We start from the raw sequence: 23712 nt of genomic DNA on the forward strand, positions 1-23712 counted from the left end.
AGCATTAGGCTATATTTTAAAATGTATGTTTCCCAAAAAGAAAAGAAATATATGAAGAGCTTAGTTACATAATTCAAAATTAGTATTACTTATAGTCTAGTCATCTCTATATTAGGAAGAAGATTATCCTCAAAAACAAAAACCTGGTTGAAACCCATTTTTAGTTATTACTTACAATTTATATAAGGTAGGTTTTTAAATACAGCTTCTCTTACTTTTACATAAAGTGGCTTACAGCTTAGCAAGAGATCTTCTAAAAGATACTTCACTATCTTACCCTTTGGAATATGTAAAAAATATATATATTTCAAAAGCACACCAAGATTAGAAAATCCTAAAGAATCCACACATGAAAACTACTACAACTAATAAATGAACTCAGCAAAGTTGCAGGGTACAAGATCAACATGAAAATCAGTGTTTTCATATACTGACAATGAACGATCCAGAAAACGAAGTTTAAAAAATTATTCCATTTACAGCAGCATCCAAAAGAAAAAAATACCTAGGAATAAATTTAACCAAGGAGGTGAAAGACTTGTACACTGAAAACTACAAAACACTGCTAAAAAAAAATTAAAGATGATTTAAATAAATGGAAAGCCATCTGTTTTTATGGATTAGAAGACTTAATATTGTTAAGATGGCAACACTCTCCAAAGCAACCTACAGATTCAATGCAATCCCTATCAAAATTCCAACAACCTTCTTAGCAAAAATGAAAAAGCCAATCCTCAGAGTCATAGGAAATTGCAAAGGGCCCTAAAGAGCCAAAATAATCTTCAAAAAGAAGAACAAGGTTGGAAGACTTACCCTTCCCAATTTCAAAACGTAATACGAAGCGATGGTAATCAAAACAGTGTGGTGCTGGCATAAAAACAGCATATATACCACTGGAACAGAATTGAGACTCCAGAAATAAACCCACACATCTATGGGCCAATGTGTTTTCAACAAGGTTGCCAAGGCCATTTAATGAGGAAAGAATAATTTCTTCAACAAAACGTGCTGGGAAAACTGGATAGCCACATGCAAAAGAATGAAGTTGGACCCCTAACTAATACCACATACAGAAATTAATTCAAAATGGATCAATGATCTAAAACTATACACTTGGAAGAAAACATGGGGGTAAATCTTCATGACCTTGGATTTAAGCAATGAATTCTTAGAAACAAAAGAAAAAAGCAGATAAATCAGACCCTCTAAATTAAAAGTTTGGTGCAAAAGACATCATTAAGAAAGTGAAATGACAGCCTACAGAATGGGAGAAAAAATTTACAAATCATATATCTGATAAAGGTCTAGTATCCAGAATATAGAAAGAACTCTAACAATTAAACAAAAAGATAAACAATCCAACTTACAAATGGGCAAAGGAATTAGACATTTCACCAAACAAGATACCCAAGAAAATATGCTCATCATCATTAGTCACTGGGGAAATGAAAATCAAAACCACAGTGAGATACCACTTCACACCTTCTAGGATAGCTTTAATTTAAAAACCCAGAAAATAGCAGGTATTGGCAAGGATGTGGAGAAACTGGAACACTTGTGCATTGCTAGTAGGAATGTAAAATGGTGCAGCCACTGTGGAAAAAACAGTCTGATGGTTCCTCAAAAAGTTAAACAAAGAATAACCGTATGACTCAGCAATAACACTCCAACATATATACCCCAAAGAACTGGAAACAGGTACCCAAATAAATATTTGTACACAAACGTTCATAGCAGCACTATTCACAATAACCGAAAGGTGGAAACAAACCTAATGTGCATCAATGAATGAATGAATAAACAAACTGGAGTACATCTATCTATGCAATGGAATATTACTCGGCTATAAAAAGGAACGAAGCACTGATACATGCTACAGTGTGATGAACCTTAAAACATTCTGCTAAGTGAAGGAAGCCAGACACAAAAGTCACACATAATGTATGATTCCATTTACATGAAATATCCAGAACAGATAAGTCTGCAGAGACAGAAGCAGATAGGTGCTTGCCAGGGTCTGAAGGGGAGAGAAGAACGGGAAGTAACTACTTAATGGGTATGGGATTTTATTTAGGGTTGATGAAAATATTTTGAGACAGAGAGAGTGGGTGCACAACACTGTATATGTAGTAAGTGCCACTGAATTGTTCACTTTAAAATGGTTGATTTCATGTTATGTGAACTTAACCTCAATTTTTTAAAAAAGTGTCTCAAGTTTAACAAAGTCAGATTTTATCTCCTGTATAGAAAACAACTATAAAAGAATGATTTAACACAATCTAACTCTTTAAAAGTCACCTAAGGACACCAACACACATCACCATGTTGCCAAGTATACAACTCATAACAATGTAATCTCTGAAATGTTTTAATGAATTTTTCCACTTAAAATGTTTATTTTCACTAATTTTTCTACCAGTGTCTGTATCACAAAAAAAGAATATTAATTTTAAAGTCAGACAGTTAAAGAATAAAAATTCAGCAAAATGTGTTATTCTCAGGAAATTAACATTTTAAAGTTAAGCTCTAAATAAATAAATATACTGAATTAGGATACTATCTCAATTCAATCTTAAAGAAGGCTACATTCAATTTAGGAATACACGTCAATTTCTACCTTAATAACACATATTTACAGAAATCACTTCAATTACAGTTAAGTCCCCTACATATGAACCTTCAAGTTGAGAACTTTCAAAGATGCGAATGTGCACCTGGTTCCAGCAAGGAACCAGCACCTGTGCCATCAGCGTCAGGCCTGAGTGAAATTGCCGCTTGCCCTCCATCTCCTGTTGCTGACGATCCTTCAGCTCTACCATCTCCCCGCTCCTCTCCCTCCTCCAGTCAGTAACTCTTCTTGCCTGTTCACTTGATGCCAGCCCTTGTACCCCAACTGTTGTACTGGACTACTGTACTTTTCTAGGTGCTGTACTGTAAGATTAAAAATGATTTATTTATTCTGTTTGTTTTTCATGTATTATTTGTGTGAAAAGTATTATAAACCTATTACAGTACAGTACTATATAGCTGACTGTGTTAGTTGGGTACCTAGGCTAACTTTGTTGGACTTATGAACAAACTGGACTTACGAATGTGCTCTTGGAACAGAATTCGTTCGTATGTAGGGGTCTTACTGTAATAGTATTCAAAGTGGCCTTACGCCAAAATTATAAATACTGCCCACAAGTTAACATAATTGAATATTGCTAATACATACCTCTGCACATAGGTGGAAATAGCAAAGAAGTATAGTTGCTTCAGAACAGGTAATAACCAAAATGATAAACACCAGGAACAGGAAGCCAAACATGTAATACATCTGGTGTGACCTATAATCAAACATGTCAAGATGAAGCTATAAATATTTTCTCTTTGACACAGTAAATGACACAATCTTCTTCTCATTTTTCTTGAACTGAAAATGTTTGCTTTTTCTCCCAACTAATCAAAGACAAATTCTCATAGATTTTTTTTTTTTTTTTTTTTTGCGGTATGCGGGCCTCTCACTGTTGTGGCCTCTCCTGTTGCAGAGCACAGGCCTCTCACTGTTGTGGCCTCTCCCGTTGCGGAGCACAGGCTCCGGACGCGCAGGCTCAGCGGCCATGGCTCACGGGCCCAGCCGCTGCGCGGCATATGGGATCTTCCCGGACCGGGGCACGAACCCGTGTTCCCTGCATCGGCAGGCGAACTCTCAACCACTGCACCACCAGGGAAGCCCTCTCATAGATTTAGACAGTGATGGGGCGGGGGCGGGGCAAGGGGAGGAAGGATGCAGCAGTGCTACTGGACTCTGCCTTCCTGTTCAGGGAGAACCTAAAACTCTTATTTATTCAAATACGCTTAGCCCATCTGTCTACTGGTGAGTCAGACAAATTTGATAAAAAAATTAATGTGAAGACAGAGCCAAACTAAGAAAAGGTTACATTTGGTACATATTGTTTCTTATCATATACGATAAAAATCAGTTGAATTTGGAAAAAACACTAACGGTCAGGAATGAAAGACAAGTTCTAATCACTAAAAAGCTCCAATCTAGTTCTGACAATGCTACCTGGAACCTTGGTACTTTCTGTAACATATGTCAATGTGATCAAATAAGGATCATGATATACTGCAATGTACACACCCTAACAGTGAGGCTCGAAATTGCCACTATGTGCTTTTCCATTCGAACAAGAAATCAGAGAATGAAGGGACCTTGGGATAAGAAACGACTTTGTGATTTTTTCCCCCCTTTGGCTGTACCATGCGGCTTGTGGGATCTTAGTTCCCCAGGCCCTCAGCAGTGAAAGTGCAGAGTCCTAACCACTGGACCACCAGGGAATGCCCAAGAAACGACTTTGAGAGTTGTCTAGCTCAACCCTTCCTCCAATGCTGGCTTGAATACCCTCTATCAAGAGCTCAGAGCATCTCCTCTGAAGCACTACAGATGACTTATTAAAGAGCACAGATTTGGAGAGATTTAGGTTAATGTTCTGCCATATAGAAAATGTAGCTCTGTGACACAGGCAAATTACTTAACCTCCAAAATCTCATTTTCACCTCTGTAAAATGGGATAATACCCACTTTACAGAGGTCTGAGAATTAAGTAAGAAATAATAAGCACTTGATTAATAATAACTTATCACAATTATTCTTTCTCACACTGAAAAGATAACCTTTTGTCTCTTAAGATTTCTGATAATTGGAGAATAGCTTACATTTATAAGGTATAAATAGTAATCCATATAAACAAAAAGAGAAAGCTAGTACTACATATAATAGGAATGGGAATAAGAGGACTTGACTTAGTCCTTAGCTTACCAAATACTATTCAGAATGAAGAAAAGCTGTATAAAGATGCATCCAAAGGGCAAAATCCCTCCCATGATAATACCAGGTAACGGCTTTGTATAGAAGGACTGCTCAGGAATTTGACGTGGAATCTGATTGGTTCGAACTGGGTGTTCAATGGCCTTCAGAAAAAAACAAAAGAAAGGATTCATAATTATATATCTATAATCTAGTACAGAAAGGAAAAAATTCTTCTCTGTAGTAGATTATTTGCCTGCTTTTTCTCAGCTTCCACGCTGACATGAATGGCGATACAGTCTACCTGAGTCATCCAGGTGACATTTGTATTTAGAAGCAACAAACCAGATACCATCAGGTACAAAATTCAGTCTGTCTTCTGGAACAAGCCACCACTGTTTCCAGCAGTGATCCAATGACTAATGGCTTTAGACAAAGTAAGAGAAACACAGAAGAAGATAATATAGTACTCAGAAAATAGTACTTAATAAAAAGGTAGAGTTAAGTTTTTCCTTTTAATTACATACTTGCTGTAAGAAATCAGCTGGTTCTGAAACTGTGGTCGATGTATTTTTTTTGGAGATGGACAATGTCATCTTTATTAAAATTGCTCAATTTTACTAAGACTTAAGAACACGAAGAAGATAATGAATGGCTCTATGAAGCTTTATAATCCTAAGTTATTGGTGATGTTCTCAATTATTCTCCCTTTCATAACACATTACATGGTAGTATAAAAACAAATGGAACCTAAAGTACCTAAACATAGTTACATAAGAGGAAAAAAGAGTACATATGCAGAAATTCATTTCCTTGCAAAAAAGTTCAAAAACATACTTCTATAGTTTTTGTGATGACATATCAAAATTTAAAACTTGATATTCTCATTGAGATTATACTCCTGTGGACTAGATTATTTTACATGTAGGTACATGTGTATATAGGCAGAGACCCACTAAATCGTTCAATTTTTATATTTTTAGAATTTTAAGTACTTATTTAATCTATTTAATTAAAAAAAATTCAAACCATATCAGTTTACTACTTATGCTATATAGATTTTAAGTCATGAATTAAACAAAATGCCAAAGAACTGAAAAATCTTTTAGTAGCCTGGCATGGTAGGTGCAGTGGAGACTCTGAAGTCTCTTAAAAGTCAAAGTAGATAAGTTTCTTCCAAGGTTTTTCCAGGTCCCCTCACAAAGTGTACTACACTACGTAATTTCTCTTAACCTTGTGGAGATACTTCAGGGGAGAGCAAAGATAGTGAAGTGGAGTTAGAGGAGGACACTGAAGAATTCTCATTTTCCTCTTAGCGTGAGGGTAGAAAGGGGGCAGCAGAGGTGGAGACCGAAAGACTGGAGGGAGGGACTGAGACTTGATTATAATATTTCTTAAAATCAAATATTAGCAGGTAAGCATATAAAATTTAATCCAAAGCTACATATTAAAAAAACTGCTACTCTTACTGTATAGTCACTTTTCTTATAGCTTCACTTCCTAACCCATATTCAGTTTTACCCAGTTTACTTAGTTAAGTAATATAGATTAGAAACACTTATGGCTAAGAAAAAAATGCATGTACTTTTTAGGTTAAAAAAAAGTAATAATTTATTTTTAATGTAACACATTCAAATTTTTCATTAGTTTAAATTAGTATTTCATTTCCTATTAATCCATTTTAGTTTCCATTTCCATTTACTTACAAAACTTTGAAATCTAAGTTTACATCCATAACCTCTCTCTACCACACTCTTCTGAGTACTATTTTAAGAATGACTGCAGTCAAACTAGGAAGTCATCAATTTTCTATGAAATCCAGATCCCACAGGACTAGTCTGTATCTTTTAGATACCTATGTCTTTTAAGGTGGCATATGCTAACTTCCACACTTGAGATTCATTTGAGTAAGTTAACACCTATAAACTTACATTCTTCTTAAAACCAAAGTATGCACCAATAAATGTTAGAGGCACAGATATGCAGAACCAAAGAGCCAATATGGCAACCAATGTCCCAAAAGGAATAGATGCTGAAGATCCTTCTCCCCAGAGAATCAGATTCATTATAAAGAAGTCAGCAAACACAATCCTGAAAGACACAATAGGTTGTTGGGTAAAACCTGAGGTGGAAGCAAAATGATATAGTAGCAATCACATGTAGTTAATATCATGATTTCTGTGTTATACACAAGGAAAGTGGAACTGCTGAGCCACAGGGTATGTGAATTTAAAACTTTAGTAGAAACTGCCGAGTTGCTCTTCAGATTGGTTTTGCCTGACTTAAACTCCTACCAGCAGCTTACGAAATTTATCTCTTTCCATATTTTCATCATGCTTGGGATTGTTAACTTTGTTGTTTCAATTTGCATTTCCTATTGACAACTGCAGCTGAGCATCCTTGTGTTTGTTGGCGTTCTAGGCTCCGGAAGAGCAGGCTCAGTGGCCACGGCTCACGGGCCCAGCCGCTCCGCGGCACGTGGGATCCTCCCAGACCGGGGCACGAACCCGCGTCCCCCGCGCCGGCAGGCGGACCCCCAACCACTGCACCACCGGGGAAGCCCCACTGCTCATTTTTCATTTGGGTCGCAGGGCTTTTGCAAAGTCACATATGTGAGTTATTTATATACTCCAGCAACTAACTCCTTGTTAAATACCTTTCTCCTAGTTTATGACTTTTAATAACCCAAACATATGTGTACTTCGTCCCTTTCAGTCATTCTTCTATGAGTACATTTTTTTTTTTTTTTTTTTCGGTAGGGCCTCACTGTTGTGGCCTCTCCCGTTGCGGAGCACAGGCTCCAGACGCGCAGGCTCAGCGGCCATGGCTCACGGGCCCAGCCGCTCCGTGGCATGTGGGATCTTCCCAGACCAGGGCACGAACCCGTGTCCCCTGCATCAGCAGGCGGACTCTCAACCACTGCGCCACCAGGGAAGCCCTATGAGTACATTTTTAAAACATGGCTGTAATAATACTATAATCACTTCTGTATACCACCACCCCCCCGCCACACACACAGTTTTTAATGTTATCAAAGTGATCAATTTTTTCCTTTACCTTTTGTGTAACTTAAGAAAGCCTTTCCTAACCCAGGCTCGCAAAAATACTCTTCTAAATTTTTGTCTAATTGTTACACCCGTTACATTTAGGTTTTAATCCACCTGGAACTGATTTCATGTGTGTGAGGTAAGAAGAGAATTTTTCTCCCTTCATGTGGACAATTGTCCCAGCATCATTTTACATTGTTCCTCTGGTTTGTGATGCCATGTCTAGCATGCTTCTGTGTATACATGGTCTACCTCTGTGTTCTCTATCCTGGCAGCTACAGGACCTCTCCAAATGCCTTTGCAATACTTGGTCTTCTCATCAGATAACATGGTGAATTTGTATGTATCTCTAACAAGCTTTGTAGACTTGTCATATGGACTGTCCCTATTTTGAGAAGTTACTTCAGGTGTTGCAAAGTTTTTCTGTTGCTAATACTCCTGTGAATACAGTCTTTTCCCCACACAACTACCACTACCATTAAGACGTTTCACTCGCTACTGGTGGTATTCATAATCTTGAAATATTGGCTGATCTAGCCATTTTGCCAAACTCTTTTACTAATTCTACAAGTTTATAGCTCAAATTTGTTTATGTTCTCTGTATACAAATTATGTCACCAATAAATAATAATATAATCTCCACCTTTCTTTTTGTTTCATGTCTTAATGTAACTAGAACTTAAATAACTGAAGCCCTAAAAGTGATTTATGAAAATGTCTCTAGTGTTTCATCATTAAACGATGTTGGTTTTGAATCAGAGATGAGATTTTTATTAATAGAAGGGAGCATTTCTCTCTCCATTAAATTCTTTTTAAATCTGGAAACAATCTTTAATATTATCAAATGCCATTTTGCTGTGCCTACCGCAATAATTATATGCAGGTGCTTATTTATAAAAAAAAATTATGAATTGATTTCATATTATCAAATGATCCTTCTTTTCCTAGATGAACACCAATTCCCTCTGCCCTGGGGACTTGGGTTCTTGGCTCTTCTCCTTCTCTCTACTTACCTCATCATCCCCTGGTGAACACCTGTTTTTAAGGGTGGGATGAAGATGATAAATCAGAGAAGGTTTGATAAGAGATGTAAAAAACTAGCATAGGATAACTTCTGTGAAGGCAAAAAGGAAGGAGTTTCAAGGAAAAGGTATTCCAATGTTACACAATGTAAAGAGGTAAAGACAGGGAAAATGGTTTCTAGATTTGAAAATGGGAACATCTTTGGTAACCTTAGACAGAAGTTCACTAAAGTGATGTGGGAAAAAGATTATGTGGGTTTACAATGTAAATATATGCTAAGAAAATCAGAGTAAGGGAGTATAGACTATTTTTTCAAGGCATTTTGTTGAAAGTTGAAAAGAAAGACAGTAGACTAGAAGATGCTTACAGGAAGCTCTTTTTAGAATATGAGAAACGTAAGCATATTTGTAGGAAGAGATGAAACACGTGACCAGAACACAGAGAAAGAGAGAAATGGATTATGTCAGAGACTGGGGGGATGTTTGAAAGGCAAGGTTCCAAAGGAAATTGTGGCTGACAGTCTTGGTAAGGAGGGGCACTTCTTCAACTGACAGCAGAGGGAAAGAAGACAAAGGGTATGGCTTGAGGAAAGCATAAAAATTTGAATAGAACATGAATGGCTGAGAGGCATGTGAATCTTCAATGGAGGTGAAAATCTGTGACTATTTAACCCAATCATGTCTAAAAATGCCAGCGATTCTTTCATTTCTGGCCTGCAAATGGAACAGTCCTGGCTTCAAGATTTAACCCTTGGCCTACTTTATTGCTGCTGATTATTCAGAGGCCAGTTCTTGCCCTCCATTAATCTGTGAGCGGGGGATAAACTGGGTTGTATTTCTAGGACCAGACACACATCAGATATTTGATATCAGAAACTACCTTCCAAAGCACCACAGATGTTCTGTTTTTTTATGTTGGTGGTTGTTTTTGTCATTTTTGGTATATGTTACTCTAATCTAATTAATGGAATACGCTTAAAAGTAGCTATACTCATGATAAAAATCCGAAAATGTATGCCTGCCTGAACGATCTTCAGGTGAGGATTCATTTCTGTGATTAGGTCAAAAACTTTATACGCAGCCTTACATGACAATATGCCAGACTAAGAAACAGACTTTTAAGAAAAGGAATATAAAATTTCTCATGTCTAAAGGTACCCTTTCCAGATAAGACATGCAGTTGCCATTCTGCAAATGTTTATTAAATATTCACTATTTAAAAATTAAATTCATCTTCTGGGGTACATAGAGACAGAAAAGATTAGACTTACAGGCCAGAAATTCTGGGAACTAAAATATGACTATGTCAAGCAAGTTATTATTGAAAAATTCACTTACCCAGGACAAAGAAATGATGTTAATAAAACGTTTGTTTTCCACTTCTCACCTCCAAAGGCTGCAGAACAAAACAAAAGTGGCATTAACGTAAAGACTTTTCTTCAAAGCAAACCAAATATCCATACCTCAGGTCTGGTATCGGACAAATTAACAGACAGCACTGGGGGCCTATTCGTAGAAAATGACACTAGCAAATGTCCTAATACTCCCTAATCAAATGATCCAAATCAGAGATGCACATCACAGGACTGCCCTGGATAAGTCCCGCTCTAAAGATTGTTTCAGCATAAAATAAATCTAGTGTCAAAGGAAAGTCATCCAAACCAGTTTTCCTTTTCTAATCTTTTTTTTTAACTTCAAAACAAAACAAACCCTTAAATTCTAACCCAGTTTTAATTAATGGGACTAGATGGAAAAAGGGTGCACTGCAGATTCTCGTTTATCTTGAGGTCAGTTTCAGAATTTGTTATAAAACTAGGAACCCTCAAGCCTGACATGCAACACACTTCAATGTCCATAGTAGGTCTGAGTCTCCAGGATGCCTCCAGCACTGTAGTTTCAGGTAGGCCGTGGGTGGCGGTGGGGAGATCAGTGTGTAGGATCAGGTGACCAAGAAGAGTAGAAGCGTTACGGCCACTTGACAGAACAAATTTACTTACAAACTTTTTACTCTCCTTTGCCCCTCTCTATTTTTTTTCTCCCACTTAAAAAAAAACAATTAAAAACTTAAGTCTAGGGCTTCCCCAGTGGCGCAGTGGTTGGGAGTCCGCCTGCCGATGCGGGGGACGCGGGTTCGTGCCCCGGTCCGGGAGGATCCCACATGCCGTGGAGCGGCTGGGCCCTTGAGCCATGGCCACTGAGCCTGCGCGTCTGGAGCCTGTGCTCCGCAACGGGAGAGGCCACAATGGTGAGAGGCCTGCGTACCGCAAAACAAAAACAAAACTTAAGTTTCTAGAGTAAAAAAAAAAAAAAGAAAATACTCCTCTGCTCCTAGTTTAAAAGTTGGAGATAAAACTGGCTGAGATCTGAAAACCGCTTTGATTTTTAAAAAAAGTTTTAACAATTTCTAAGCAATTTTAAGTACCTCTTTTCCTAAAAGAAAACAACAAATTATATATATAAATGGTTTGAATTCATAGCATTACTGATAGGCTATTGTGAAATTATGAATTTTGGGTTTAATACAACTCTACTCAAAATCCTAATATATTTTTTGAAACATTAAAAATGCTTCTATAAAAAATGAAGCATTTTTTGACTAGGGCCACATGACAGTGTGTCTCAGAATGTTCTGCCTGATTAATATGCTACTTAATCTGCAGCTAGGAGAAATGAAGGACAGAGAGAAGATGAAGGGGAGGTATGTCCGTCAGGCAGCGAGTACGGATCAGAACTCAAGTAGAGGGAACAGCATGTACGAAGGCAGGTGCACAGGCTGACTGAGGAACTCAAAGAAACCCAGTGCACAGAAACAGTGAGAAAGGGGGAGCAGGCAGGGGTCCAACCGTACCTCATATGTGTTAAAATACATCTGACCACCCTAATCCTACGTCTGTTAGAAAAGAAAGAATAAAAGAACTCTGACAAAATTCACAGAAATTAAACACACTCACACACACATACATGAATATAGAACTTCACATACTCTATGCATCTAGCAAAGTCTAATATTTCTATTTGGGGTTGACTCTAGCCAACCACACATTAAGGTCACCTATGTAACCCTACTGTGTTTTAGGGTTATTCCCTAAACCTTATTCCTATCAGAAGGCCTTGGGCAACCCTAGCCCTGCGTCAGCATCTCCCTGGCATTTAAATTCACAGATTACCTATGGGACCGTCTCAACGTGACTACAGGATTCCTAAGCAGGGCAAACTCTGGCATTTACTGACCCCAGCAAAGTTGCTTTCTAAGTCACCTAATCATATCCCCATTCTTACTCTGTGGCTCTGATCCTTTTTTTCACTGAACTTTATTTTACTTCTGGAAAGCAAGAATACAAGAGAATGCAGCAAATCATGCTACAAAAGTAACTTACTTCAGGGCTCTTTAAAACAGTGAGATCTTAATTTACTTTAAGTACAGTTCACTTTTATAAACATTAAATTGATGTAAGTACGACCTCTCTCATATAAGGTATTCCTGTATACACTACTTGTTTTTTTTTAATTTATTTATTTAATTTATTTATTTTTGGCTGCACTGGGTCTTCATTGCTGTGCGTGGGCTTCCTCTACTTGTGGTGAGCGGGCTTCTCTCTGCAGTGGCTTCTCTTGTTGCAGAGCACGGGCTCCAGGCGCGCAGGGTGAGTAAGTTGTGGCGCACGGGCTTAGCCGCTCCGTGGCATGTGGGATCTTCTCGGACCAGGGCTCGAACCTGTATCCCCTGCACTGGCAGGCGGATTCTTAACCACTGCACCACCAGGCGGATTCTTAACCACTACACCACCAGGGAAGCCCTGTACTACTTGTTTTAATGAATAAATCAGTGATACTCATATAGTTTTTCCTTTATTAGTCTAAATATGTTTCTGTGAATGTGGCAAATCTAAGTTGTTCAGCCAAACCTGTGATGTCAAAACTTAAGAAGGAGAGACGGGATGATGGATAAGTAGCACCCAAATCTGTTTAACCCACTGTTTAAGCATGTCTGAACGAGCAAACCTCCGGACAGTCATCCACTTCATAAGCTTCATTAAATAAGGATACACACCTCTAGCACATACTGTTTAAAGAGCATCAACTGCCAGGCACAAAGGCTCAGACAACTAACGCAGCAGGTTAGACTCCTGAGCTGAACGCCCAGCGGGGTGGCTTTTACTTACACTTATAGAATCTGGCAGCGACATAGCCTGCAGGAGTGCCCAGCAGCACCCATAAGACCACAGCACAAGTCATCAGTGCTCCTCTGTTGGCAGGTGACAAAAATCCCAGGCAAGCAAAAACTAAAAAATAAAGTTATGAATTTTATTATGGTTTCCTTTGAAGTGACAGAAGACCCCTCTCATTTTTTAAACAATAAACTAAATACAACTTCATGAAAATATGCTCTCTTACCAGGCAACCACACTGAGACTTAGTAATATTTAAGGCACTGTATCTATAGGCTCACACATAAAGCAAGCTCCAATTTGGAAGTCTCCTGTCAGGGTCCATAAGACCCCACCTTTCCTGTTATCAGCGGAGGCTCACTGGATGCTCATGAGTGCTTTCAGCTCTTCTGAGATTCAAGCACAGCTTTTAAAATTAACATCAATAAAAAATATTCCCACTATAAAATATTCTCACTTTTTGTTCCTTTTAAAAACAATACTGAGTCCTCTGGGGTGAAAAAAACCTTGTAACATTAAAACATAAAGAAATAAGACAGAATCTAATCAAAGAACAAAACAGGTGAAAAAAGATTTCATAGTACTATTGGTTTTGTGAGCACAAGTTACTGAAGGGCTTGGTCAATGACTTGGGAAATTCTGGTTCCTACCCTTATTCAGCTAATTCGTTTTATTTGTTCTTCCCTATATAACCCTCCCAACTAATAAGAAAAGAAGCACTATCTTATATTTATAGCAATTCCTAGCTTTAAACTGCAAGTCAGAAGTTATGGTTTTCTCAGAAAGAAATCCAAGAACAGATGCAGGTGGCTTTCTAATCCCAGGAGCACCAAAGTTTCCAGTGTTTCCCCTGGGTGCACACAGCCAAGCACACACCATTGCACACCCACTGATCAGCACCAACTGAAGAGGAGAAACTCACAATCGATGACAGGAAACCAGACAGGGTAACTTTAGACAGTCTACTGGAATTTCAGCTAAGGTGCACCCCCCACCCCCAGTTCCTCCCAGGCCTGAGAAATGGATTGTTCTGAAGCAAAACAGTCCATATTCGAGCAGTAAAGGGAAACAATCCCTATCACTTTCTAACCTAGGCTCTCTGAAACGTTCCTTCCTTACAAGTTCACTTTCTAGCTGACCCCAACAAAGATAGGAGAGGGGCAGAAGGCAGCTCTCAATAAAATTTTGAAGCAGAATTTCACCCTCAAGCATCCATTCTGCTCTAACGCCACCTCAGCGCTCTGGGGATTCTGTGCAATCGCCTGTGTCCAAACCTCCTTCATGACTCGTTTCCCCAACATACCCTCTTCAGTGTAACATACTGACAAACGCTAGCCTCACCCATCACACCAGCATCTCCTTATCTAAGTTGTTAGTAGATAAATATGTTCTAGTTAGTCTTCAAAATGAGCCGAAAGGTGCAAATCAGTAAACCCCAAACTTATTCAGGTGCCAGACATCTGGCATTGATAATTCTCTTCCCAAACATTTATGTGGTTAATTGCATCATAAAAACTTAGAACAATTTTACTAGTAGAAAATGATTATAGTACTAGGTATTTAATATGCAATCAAACGTAAGAACAAATGTTTGCTAAAAAAATTATTGAGAAGTCAGTGGTTTCTGAATTCTTCTAGTAACATTCACGTGTTACTGTTCATCAGTAGCACGCAACAATAAAGGAAATATGGGGAAACAAATGCGTAATTCAGAAAATTCTTCTCATAAACAGTTTTTTCTCTTGTAACTAGGAAAACTGAAAGACCATGGCATTAATATATTTCCAGAGAATAGTCTCAGAGCCACTCCTGCAGCTGATGAATACCTCTAAGGGATTTCTATTTTTAAAAAAAGAGAAGAAAAAGATTGTCCTAATTGACAAAACCTTAATAAAATTTCTGAAGATTTTCAGGTGGCACAAGGAAGAGAGACTTTTTGTGTAGGAAGATCTTTCCTGAACACTGCTAGAGAAAGAAAGAGGTCTTGCTTCCTAAATCCTGCCAAGATGGAAAGGTCTACAAAGAGCTTCCTGTCCCATCCCCTTCTCCTTTCTCTCTCAGTGGAAGCCAAGTAACCTTATGCTCTGGTGGGACAGGATAGTCAACCTGTGTGACCCTGCTGCCAGGCTGCCCAGACTCAGACCCAGATGGTCTTTGAGGATCTAGTCATCTGCAGCTCCAGTGCTCCCACAACCAAGTCCTGGTCTCTATGCAGCTGTGAGGGAGACATGAAGAGTCAACTTCTGGCACAGCTAACCTTGCCCCAGGTCACTTATGGCCAAAGCACACAGATTCTGAGAACCAAGAGGACTCTCAGAAACAACCTAGCCTGGCTACAACTTAGGAAAACTGGATTTCAAATAATTATTTAGAGAAAGTAATTTCTACTTTGTAATTTTCACTTAACACTTACATAGAGTCACGAAAGTCATAATTAAAATCTGTGTCCCTGATCCCAGGAAGACTGACAGCAGCATTCCTTTTCTTGGAGGACGGAATATATCACCATGAACTAGCTTCCAGCCAAATTCTTCCTGGGCATCCTCCTAAAAAGGGAATAAAATCGTTTAAGTGCCATGTGGTATCACCAAGAAAACTAGACAGTTTGTTCACTGTTGAATATGTGGATATGGAAATTTTAAAAATATCTTACAAATGTTAATATTTATTTCAGTTTTGAAGTATAAAGCTTGACTCATGGAGCTTTACATAGCTTTCCTGAATTATTTTGAAAGGAATGTTGTGTGTTAAGGTCTAAAAATATAGTTACTGAGAAACTTTAAAAAGTAATACAAAGATAATGTGAGACCTAGTTCTAGTCTAATAAGTCAAGCTTTATGATCCAATTTGATGGCGATTTTAAGTCATACTCTATAGTCTTCTTAACCTACACTTACTAATCTCCAAAACAAGCAAATGGTATTAGGTCTCATAGCTACTTTGCTTGTATAGTAGGCTCGGCTGTGAAAATATTAATAAGCTTGTGTCACCAGCCCAAACTTCTCCCCTGTCTCTAGACACACATACACACCTGCCTAATCAACAGCTCCACTGGGCTGTTTAATGGACACCTTGAACAGAATTATCCACAGTGGAACTGATTCTCTCTCCCCGCCTCTACCTGCTCTACCTGCACTCTCCCTCAGTAGATAAAAGCTCTATCCTTCCAGCTGCTCAATCCCCAAAACCTTAGAGCCATCCTTGATGCCTCCTTTTACTTTTTTCATGCTTCACATACAATCCTTTAACAATTCTTACAGTTCTAGCTCTAAAATATATCCACAGGATCCACCACTAGCCCCTGGTTCAAACCATCCCTTCTCACCTGGCTCTCACGGAACTCATTAAACTAGTCTCTGTTTCTGCCCTTGTCTCCATTCAGTTGATTCTCCATACAGAACCAGAAAGATCCTTTTAACTAATCAGGTGGTTCAGACCAGAAATGTGGGGTCATTCACTGGCTTCTCTCCCTCTTCCACCCTCTCCACAGTCAACTGGTCGATCAGCATTCCATCCCACCTCCTGAACACCCTCTGTATCTATCTGCCCACTTCCCTACTTCTTCCCTGCCACCATCCCCCATCTCTGGGAACTCTCTAACAGTCTCTTGACTGGTCTCTGTGCCTCCAATATTGCCCGGCTCCAAACGATTCTCCACATAATGTTCAAAGTGATTTTCCTGAAACATGAATCTGGCCATGTCACTGCTGTTTAATATTCTTCAACAGCTTCTCAATGACCTTCAGAATGCACAGCTTAGAAGTCCTTCAAAATTTGGTCCCTGGTATTTTTTCAGCCTCCTCACTTAACATTTCATCCAGGGTACATCTGTATCCCTCCCCCAAATTCCCACTCAAATTTCTATCTTTGTGAGCAGTAGACAAGATTTAAAAACTAACATTCTAGTATTTTATAGTTTCACATTTTCATTTAGATCATTAATCATTTCAATATAAGCAATAAAGTTGGAATCTACCTTATTTTTTTTCTAGATGGCCACCCCCCTTATCCGAAACTATTCATCAAATCTATTTTTTCTTTGTTGATACACTTTTGTTAACCTCCAAATTTAGACTCATTATTATTATATATAGAAAATATTTACTTGGAATTTCTTCACCAATCCTCCTAAATCTCTCTTTAGGATTGTTATTTATTTATTTTCTACTAAAGTATTTCTATAGTAATTCCTTCAGGTCTGACAGACTGATTCACTGCTAAAGTATTTCTACAGACATTCCTTCAAGTGAAGATGTGTTTGTGGTCAACTGGTTTTGTTAGTCTGAAAAAGGTATTTCACCTTCATTTTTGAAAGAGAGCATCTCTGAGTACATGATTCTATGTAAATAGTTAATTTCTCTCACTACCAATTTAAAAATATTATGTTTTGAGCTTCCATGGCCAATTTAATTGTTTTTCCTTTGCAGATGTTCACTCTTTTTCCCCTGTGGCTGATTCTAAGATCTCTTTTCTATGGTGTTCTGTGGTTTTGGCCAGTTGATCTAGGTGTGGATTTCATTTTATTTATTCCTTGGATATATTGTGTATCCTTTATCTATGGATTCTTATCTTTCATCTGTGCTGGAAAATCATAGCTGTTACTTTTTCATATATCTTATACTCTGTCATTAATAATCTTAATGTCTGAAATCTTTGGGACCTGGTGTAAATTTGTTGTTTATTGTAAATTTTTGTGCAGTTCTGATTAATAGATCATACTTTATTGACCTTAAATGGGGGGAATCTTGCAAATCCAAATTTGAGAGACTTTCCTTCAGAGTATTTCTACTCGATTCTGCTGAGAATCAGAAGGCATTTACTAACCTAGAACCATTTTGCCCCCCTTCAAGAATCCAGGCTTAATACATAGGAGATTGAGGTTCACCATGACCCAAGGTTTAATGTCCCAATTGGTTAAAAACTTGATATAAGCACGGGCCCAAAGGAGAACTTCAACTTCTCATGCTTGTACTGCTTCCTGCTGTGGCCTCACTCAATTTGGGGGGATGGGGTGGATCTGGGGGAGTCCTTGGATACCTTTTTTTTTTCTTTTTTTTTAACATATCATAAGCCCAGCAATGAATCAAGTCTGGTACATCAACGGCTAATTTGTTTATTCATTCATTCAACAAATATCTGTTGATCACCAACTATATGCTTGGCACTGTTTAAAACACCAGAGGTACTACAGTGAGTATAACAGAAAAATTCCTCTTCTCATGAGTACACCTTCTCATTGGAAAGGCAGACAATAAACAAAATAAGTAAAATATATAGTACTCTAGATGGTGATAAGAAGTATGGATGTGGGGTGTGGGTGGAGAGGATGTAATTTTAATGGGATGGTGAGGAAGGTCTCACTGGGAAGATCATATCTCAGTGAAGACCAGAAGCACGTGAGGGAGCTCTCTGAGGGATGAACACTTGAGGAAGACAGAAAAGCAACTGTAAAGGCCTGGAAATGGGAACCCGCCTGAGGTGTCTGAGGAACAGCAAGGCAACCAGCATGGCTGGAGCAGAGCTCCAAGAGCTACTGCAGAGCTTTGCGGGCCACTGTAAAGACTATGGCTTCACTGAGTGCAGTGGAAGTCACTGGAGGGCTGTCATTGGGAGTGAAGTGACCCTGAACAGATATGCTCTGATGGCTATGATAAGAGACTGGCAGGAGGGAAAGAATGGGAGCAAGACTGGAAATAGGGTTTCCTGGCCTGTACCCCAAGGCCACCTCTGTACAAATAAAGAAAAAAATTCCATTAACTCAGCAATTATTTGGAATTGTCAATTATGAACAGAGTATTGTGAAATTATTTTAATCAAATATTTAATAAGGCATACAACCAATAAAATCATGGAAAAGAAACTGTGGAGTCCAAGTGCTAAAAAGCTTCTAAACATTAATATGTTCTTTTTTCTAATTAGAAAAAGACAGAGAGATGGGGGGAGCTAAGAAGCTGGGGAAGAGAAAACAATGAAAATCTGAGTTTTATGTATTCATTACAAGTAGTGATTCTTGTGGAAATTTTGTTAAAGAGCTGCTAGGAAATTAAAAAGTATAAAATGTAAAACATTATGCAACTTAAAATGCAAATAAATGAAGTTGAGGCATTAATTACTTTGAATCCACCAAAAGGTTGAAATGATAAAAACTCAGTTAAAATTAATTTTTAAAAATTAAACATACACACATATAAAAATTGCTTGGGAGCTATTCTACTCAACTTTGCTGTTTCACAAACGGAATGTCTGCTGGAAATAGAGACTCTGACAGAGTTGATGGCACGTAAGTGAGAAGAGGGCGGAGCTGGAGCTGTGCACCTGCACCCTTTCTGCAACCTCTACTGATGCAGATGCGGCTGTGAACAGTTCAGCTCTGAGAGCTGCGGTCACTAAGTTTCTACAGAAAACCAATCCTTAAGGATCATTTTCTTATTTGAAAATGTGAATTCAGGGTAACTTTTGAGAAGAATGTTTTAAAAGCAGATTCTGTCTAAAGCTATTATTTAAATTTTTTCCAAAGAAAAAATAAAGACTATCCTCGGCAGACCAAAGAACAGTTCAGATGTTTCACTCACCGTAGAATCCATCTGATTATATCTGGCAATATCTTTATGCAGCGTCCGTAGCATAATCATAGCCACCATTCCAGACAAGAAGAGGACAATGACCAAGGAATTCATGATGCTGCAGAAATAATCATGTTAGGATTAATCTACAGCTTAATCTTTGGAACAGCAAAACTCTTTAAAAACTATTTATTCAGTAACATTAAAACAGCATTAATCAAATTAAAAACTTGACCTAAAATCCAACAAATTCAATGAACTGTGTTCTGCTGCACGGCCTTCTAGTGGATACATAACTGTATGTACTTATCATCATATAATTTTGTGGTCTGTTGAGAACTAGAATTTTTTTTCTCCACGGTCAACATTAATAACTACTGTGCCCAAATGAGGGCAACATAAGCTGCAAGGATCAACAATGGACTGGTCTGTACCCTCAAGAAATCTACTGAAAAAGTTACTCAGTAAATTAATGAGTATCAAAAAAGATTAGTCAGTAAAGTAGGAAAAGGAGAGTGATGGCACCATGAACAGCTCTCTAGATAAAAGTTTTGAGTCATGCTTAGAGAATAATAATAAACAGTTGTAACAGCCGCAGCGGCTTGTCTACTGAGCCCTCTTCCGTGCCTGGTAAGGTGCTCAAATGCTCTGTTTCATTACCTTCTTCAATCCTCAGAATAGTCCCATGAGACAGGTTATTTCTAGACAAAGAAATGTACTCTGAGAAACTGGGTGATCTAGCCTGACTTACAACCAGTGACTGAAAGCCAGGACTGAATCTAAGTCTATCTAATTCAAAAGCCCAGCGTTCTGAATAACTGGAGAATCAGAGTGAATGGGATGTCCAAAGGGACAGAGAATAAAATAAGGACAGAGCATAAAGAAGATTAATTCTATACTCTTACCTAAACCACTGAATGTGGGTATGAGGCATAGATTCCAGAATGTAGTCCCATCTAGATGCCCATCTGATATTCTTATCTTCCTAGAGGGATTTAAAAACACACACACACACTCTTTAAATAAGAATTTGCCAATGAAGCGTATTAGGAATCTAAAAATTTCCATTCACAGCTTAACATTCCAGTCAATAGATACAATTCCTCATTATCATAACTTGGGTTAGTCATGAGACTTATGGACCTAGATTTACTCAAGTCTCAGGAAAATTAGGATAAAATTAAGCAGTAAATAAAAAATAAGAGTTCCTAAAAGTATCTAGTTACTTGTGTTTTTTTTTTAAAGTCTTACTTTAAATCTTAATTAGCAAAGGCTTATTTTAAATGTCAAGATTTAGAGCTTTAGAGTATTTAATTATTTTCAGAAAATTGAGTGGAATAGCTTATTCTTTATTCTCTTTGATGCTATCTATCTATACCTATGAGACATCTAACCAGACCAGAGTCATAACCTAGGTACCTGAGCATCTGGCAGGTGTCACCCACACTGAGCTCTTAATACCTAGAAAGAAATATGTACAATTTACTGCACCAGGCTTGCAAAATTACACACTATTTAGGGACAGTAAACGTCACAACTATATTGGATTGCCAAGATAGTTTATTAAAAATAGAGATGGAATATTGCCCAAGATTCTCATAAAATGAACTTTTACTTTCCTCCTAAGAAAACACTCCCTTGAATTACCTAAGAACCTATATAGATTATCTACCATCAGGAAACTCTCCATTTAAGCTTACACTCAAATCCTGATTTTAAAAATGGTGTTGTTTGCCCAAATGCTTGTTGCACATCTTCGACACTTTCATACCACCCTTCATGCCTAATTTCTACCTTTTGCCTTGTTTGTATCTCCTATGGCTTAACACTTTTAATCAGGCTCAGTTCTCCAATTCCCCATACTTCTTATTTAAACGAAGACTTAGTTTTGAGGGCAATTATGTTGCCTGGTGCACTGACAAACTATTCCAAAAATTAACTCATTAAAAGCTTATCTATTTGACAAGCTAATCATATTTTTAATTAGTTTAGGTAATATGAATGTAAAATCAATTTCTGAGTTATACTAAAGATAAAAATCACACTCACCTGGAAGCTAACAGAATAAGTATAGGCAATTCTGATCTCCCCAGAAGCCTTGTTACTTATATCCATGGGGGGTCCAGAGCAGTCTGTTTTATCTATATGGGTGTGCTTGAAGCTGTGGGAAGAAACATTTTGGCAAGATGCTGATAAAATAGTTTTTTTAAATGGAGTAAAGGTTAGAGATTTTGTACGTATTTCACAATGCTGCTGATAGTCAAAAGTGATTCATATCACACTGAATAGTACAAATATTTACTTCATATAAATAAATGGCTTAGTTATAAGTTTACACAATTGTTACTCAAAGTAAGAACCAAACTTTGGAAAACATTACTTGAAGAGCATTAAATAATCTTTAAAGAAATCAAAACAAACACTGAAGGAGTTTAAATTAACTGCCATCCTGTTATGGCATGCATTGCTTTACCACTAGTGGCACAAGAAAATGGCTATATCAGTTGGGTGGGGGAGTGGGGAGTCATGGAAAGAAAAGAATACTCAATCAAAGAAGCATCTCACAAATAACTGAGGAGTACTTTCACACTAAAAAAGCTGACAATGTGAAGAGATGTCCTTTCAATGACTTATCACATACTGGCATCTAACACTGCATGGAGACTTTCGAAATGACACACTAATCAGCTCATTTGGGCCTCTGAAAGCCACAAATATCTGAGGTAATGCTTTTGCACTGTAAAAGGGAACATGGTCCTAACCACTTATGCTCTCCATTCCAAGCTGACATAGAAAAGCTGTCAGAAACTGACTGAAAAACAAAACAAAAAGGCACCCTGGCTACTTACCATGACAGGAAAATAAATATTTGTATGGTTTCTCTGGGCAACCCATAACTCAATAACAAACCATGCTAAAGGAAGTTTTAGTAAAATCAATTAAAACACCAAATTATATGCCAGAATACTGATTAAGGAAAAAGTTAATTGGTCCCAAAATATTTATTCTTTGGGTCTAAATTTCACTTACAGTTATTTATTTTTATCTATTGTATAATTACCTTTTTGGTTCAAGTTTAGCAGCCACTAATCTTGCTCCCATGGATCCAGTTTCAACAACATGGTAGTATATTTTGATGTCAACATGGTTAAAGATGTAAAATGTATCTCTTTCATGGAATTCTGACTGTGGAGCAGAACTTAAAGTTAGTGGTAGAAAACTGGCTATAAAAGTGTTGAAATATAAAATTTTAAAATAAGCCAAAACAAGTAAGAAAATTTGAACTTGGACAGAATTTTAATCCTTCCCCATAAAAATGTGTAAGTTTTTAAGTTTAAACTTTTTTTTTTTTAATTGTAGTTGTTTTTTTTTTTTTTGCGGTACGCGGGCCTCTCACTGTTGTGGCCTCTCCCGTTGCGGAGCACAGGAGCACAGGCTCAGCGGCCATGGCTCACGGGTCTAGCAGCTCTGCAGCATGTGGGATCTTCCCGGACCGGGGCATGAACCCGTGTCCCCTGCATCGACAGGCGGACTATCAACCACTGCGCCACCAGGGAAGTCCTGAAGTATAGTTTTTAATAGTAGTACAATGTTGTGCTAGTTCCTGGCGTACAGCAAAGTGATTCAGTTATATATATATTCTTTTCCACTGTAGGTTATTACAAGATATTGAATATAGTTCCCTGTGCTATACAGTACAACCTTGTTTATTATATTTTATTTATAGTAGTTTGTATCAACTAATCCAAAACTCCTAATTTATCCTCCCCCCTCTTCCCCTTTGGTAACCATAAGTTTGTTTTCTATGGCTGTGAATCTGTTTCTATTTTGTAAATAAGTTCATTTGTATCATTTTTTTAGATCCCACATATAAGTGATATCATATATTTGTCTTTCTCTGTCTGATGCACTTCACTTAGTATGATAATCTCTAGGTCCAACCATGTTGCTGCAAGAGGTATTATCTCATTCCTTTCTATGGCTGAGTAATATTCCATTGTGTGTGTGTATATACCACATCTTCTTTATCCACTCATCTGCTAATGGACATTTAGGTTGCTTCCATGTCTTGGCTATTATAAATAGTGCTGCTATGAATACTGGGGTGCATGGATCTTT

At 37.9% G+C, this 23712-nt stretch overlaps 1 protein-coding gene across 1 annotated transcript in view; it reads right to left on the reverse strand.

Moving 5' to 3' along the window:
• Nucleotides 1–23712, reverse strand: part of TM9SF2 (transmembrane 9 superfamily member 2) — a 59207-nt gene that overhangs the window by 5055 nt on the left and 30440 nt on the right. The window contains exons 6-15 of the mRNA XM_024739882.1: nucleotides 22655–22779; nucleotides 21643–21754; nucleotides 20499–20578; nucleotides 19603–19711; nucleotides 15444–15576; nucleotides 13025–13144; nucleotides 10200–10257; nucleotides 6724–6883; nucleotides 4805–4956; nucleotides 3218–3329 (exon numbers count right to left, since the gene is read on the reverse strand). Coding sequence (XP_024595650.1) covers nucleotides 3218–3329; nucleotides 4805–4956; nucleotides 6724–6883; nucleotides 10200–10257; nucleotides 13025–13144; nucleotides 15444–15576; nucleotides 19603–19711; nucleotides 20499–20578; nucleotides 21643–21754; nucleotides 22655–22779 — 1161 coding nt within the window. The remainder of the gene's footprint in view (nucleotides 1–3217; nucleotides 3330–4804; nucleotides 4957–6723; nucleotides 6884–10199; nucleotides 10258–13024; nucleotides 13145–15443; nucleotides 15577–19602; nucleotides 19712–20498; nucleotides 20579–21642; nucleotides 21755–22654; nucleotides 22780–23712) is intronic.

This window comes from Neophocaena asiaeorientalis, unplaced genomic scaffold (genome assembly GCF_003031525.2).
Source record: "Neophocaena asiaeorientalis asiaeorientalis breed wild unplaced genomic scaffold, Neophocaena_asiaeorientalis_V1.1 scaffold9, whole genome shotgun sequence".
Lineage (NCBI taxonomy): Eukaryota > Metazoa > Chordata > Mammalia > Artiodactyla > Phocoenidae > Neophocaena > Neophocaena asiaeorientalis.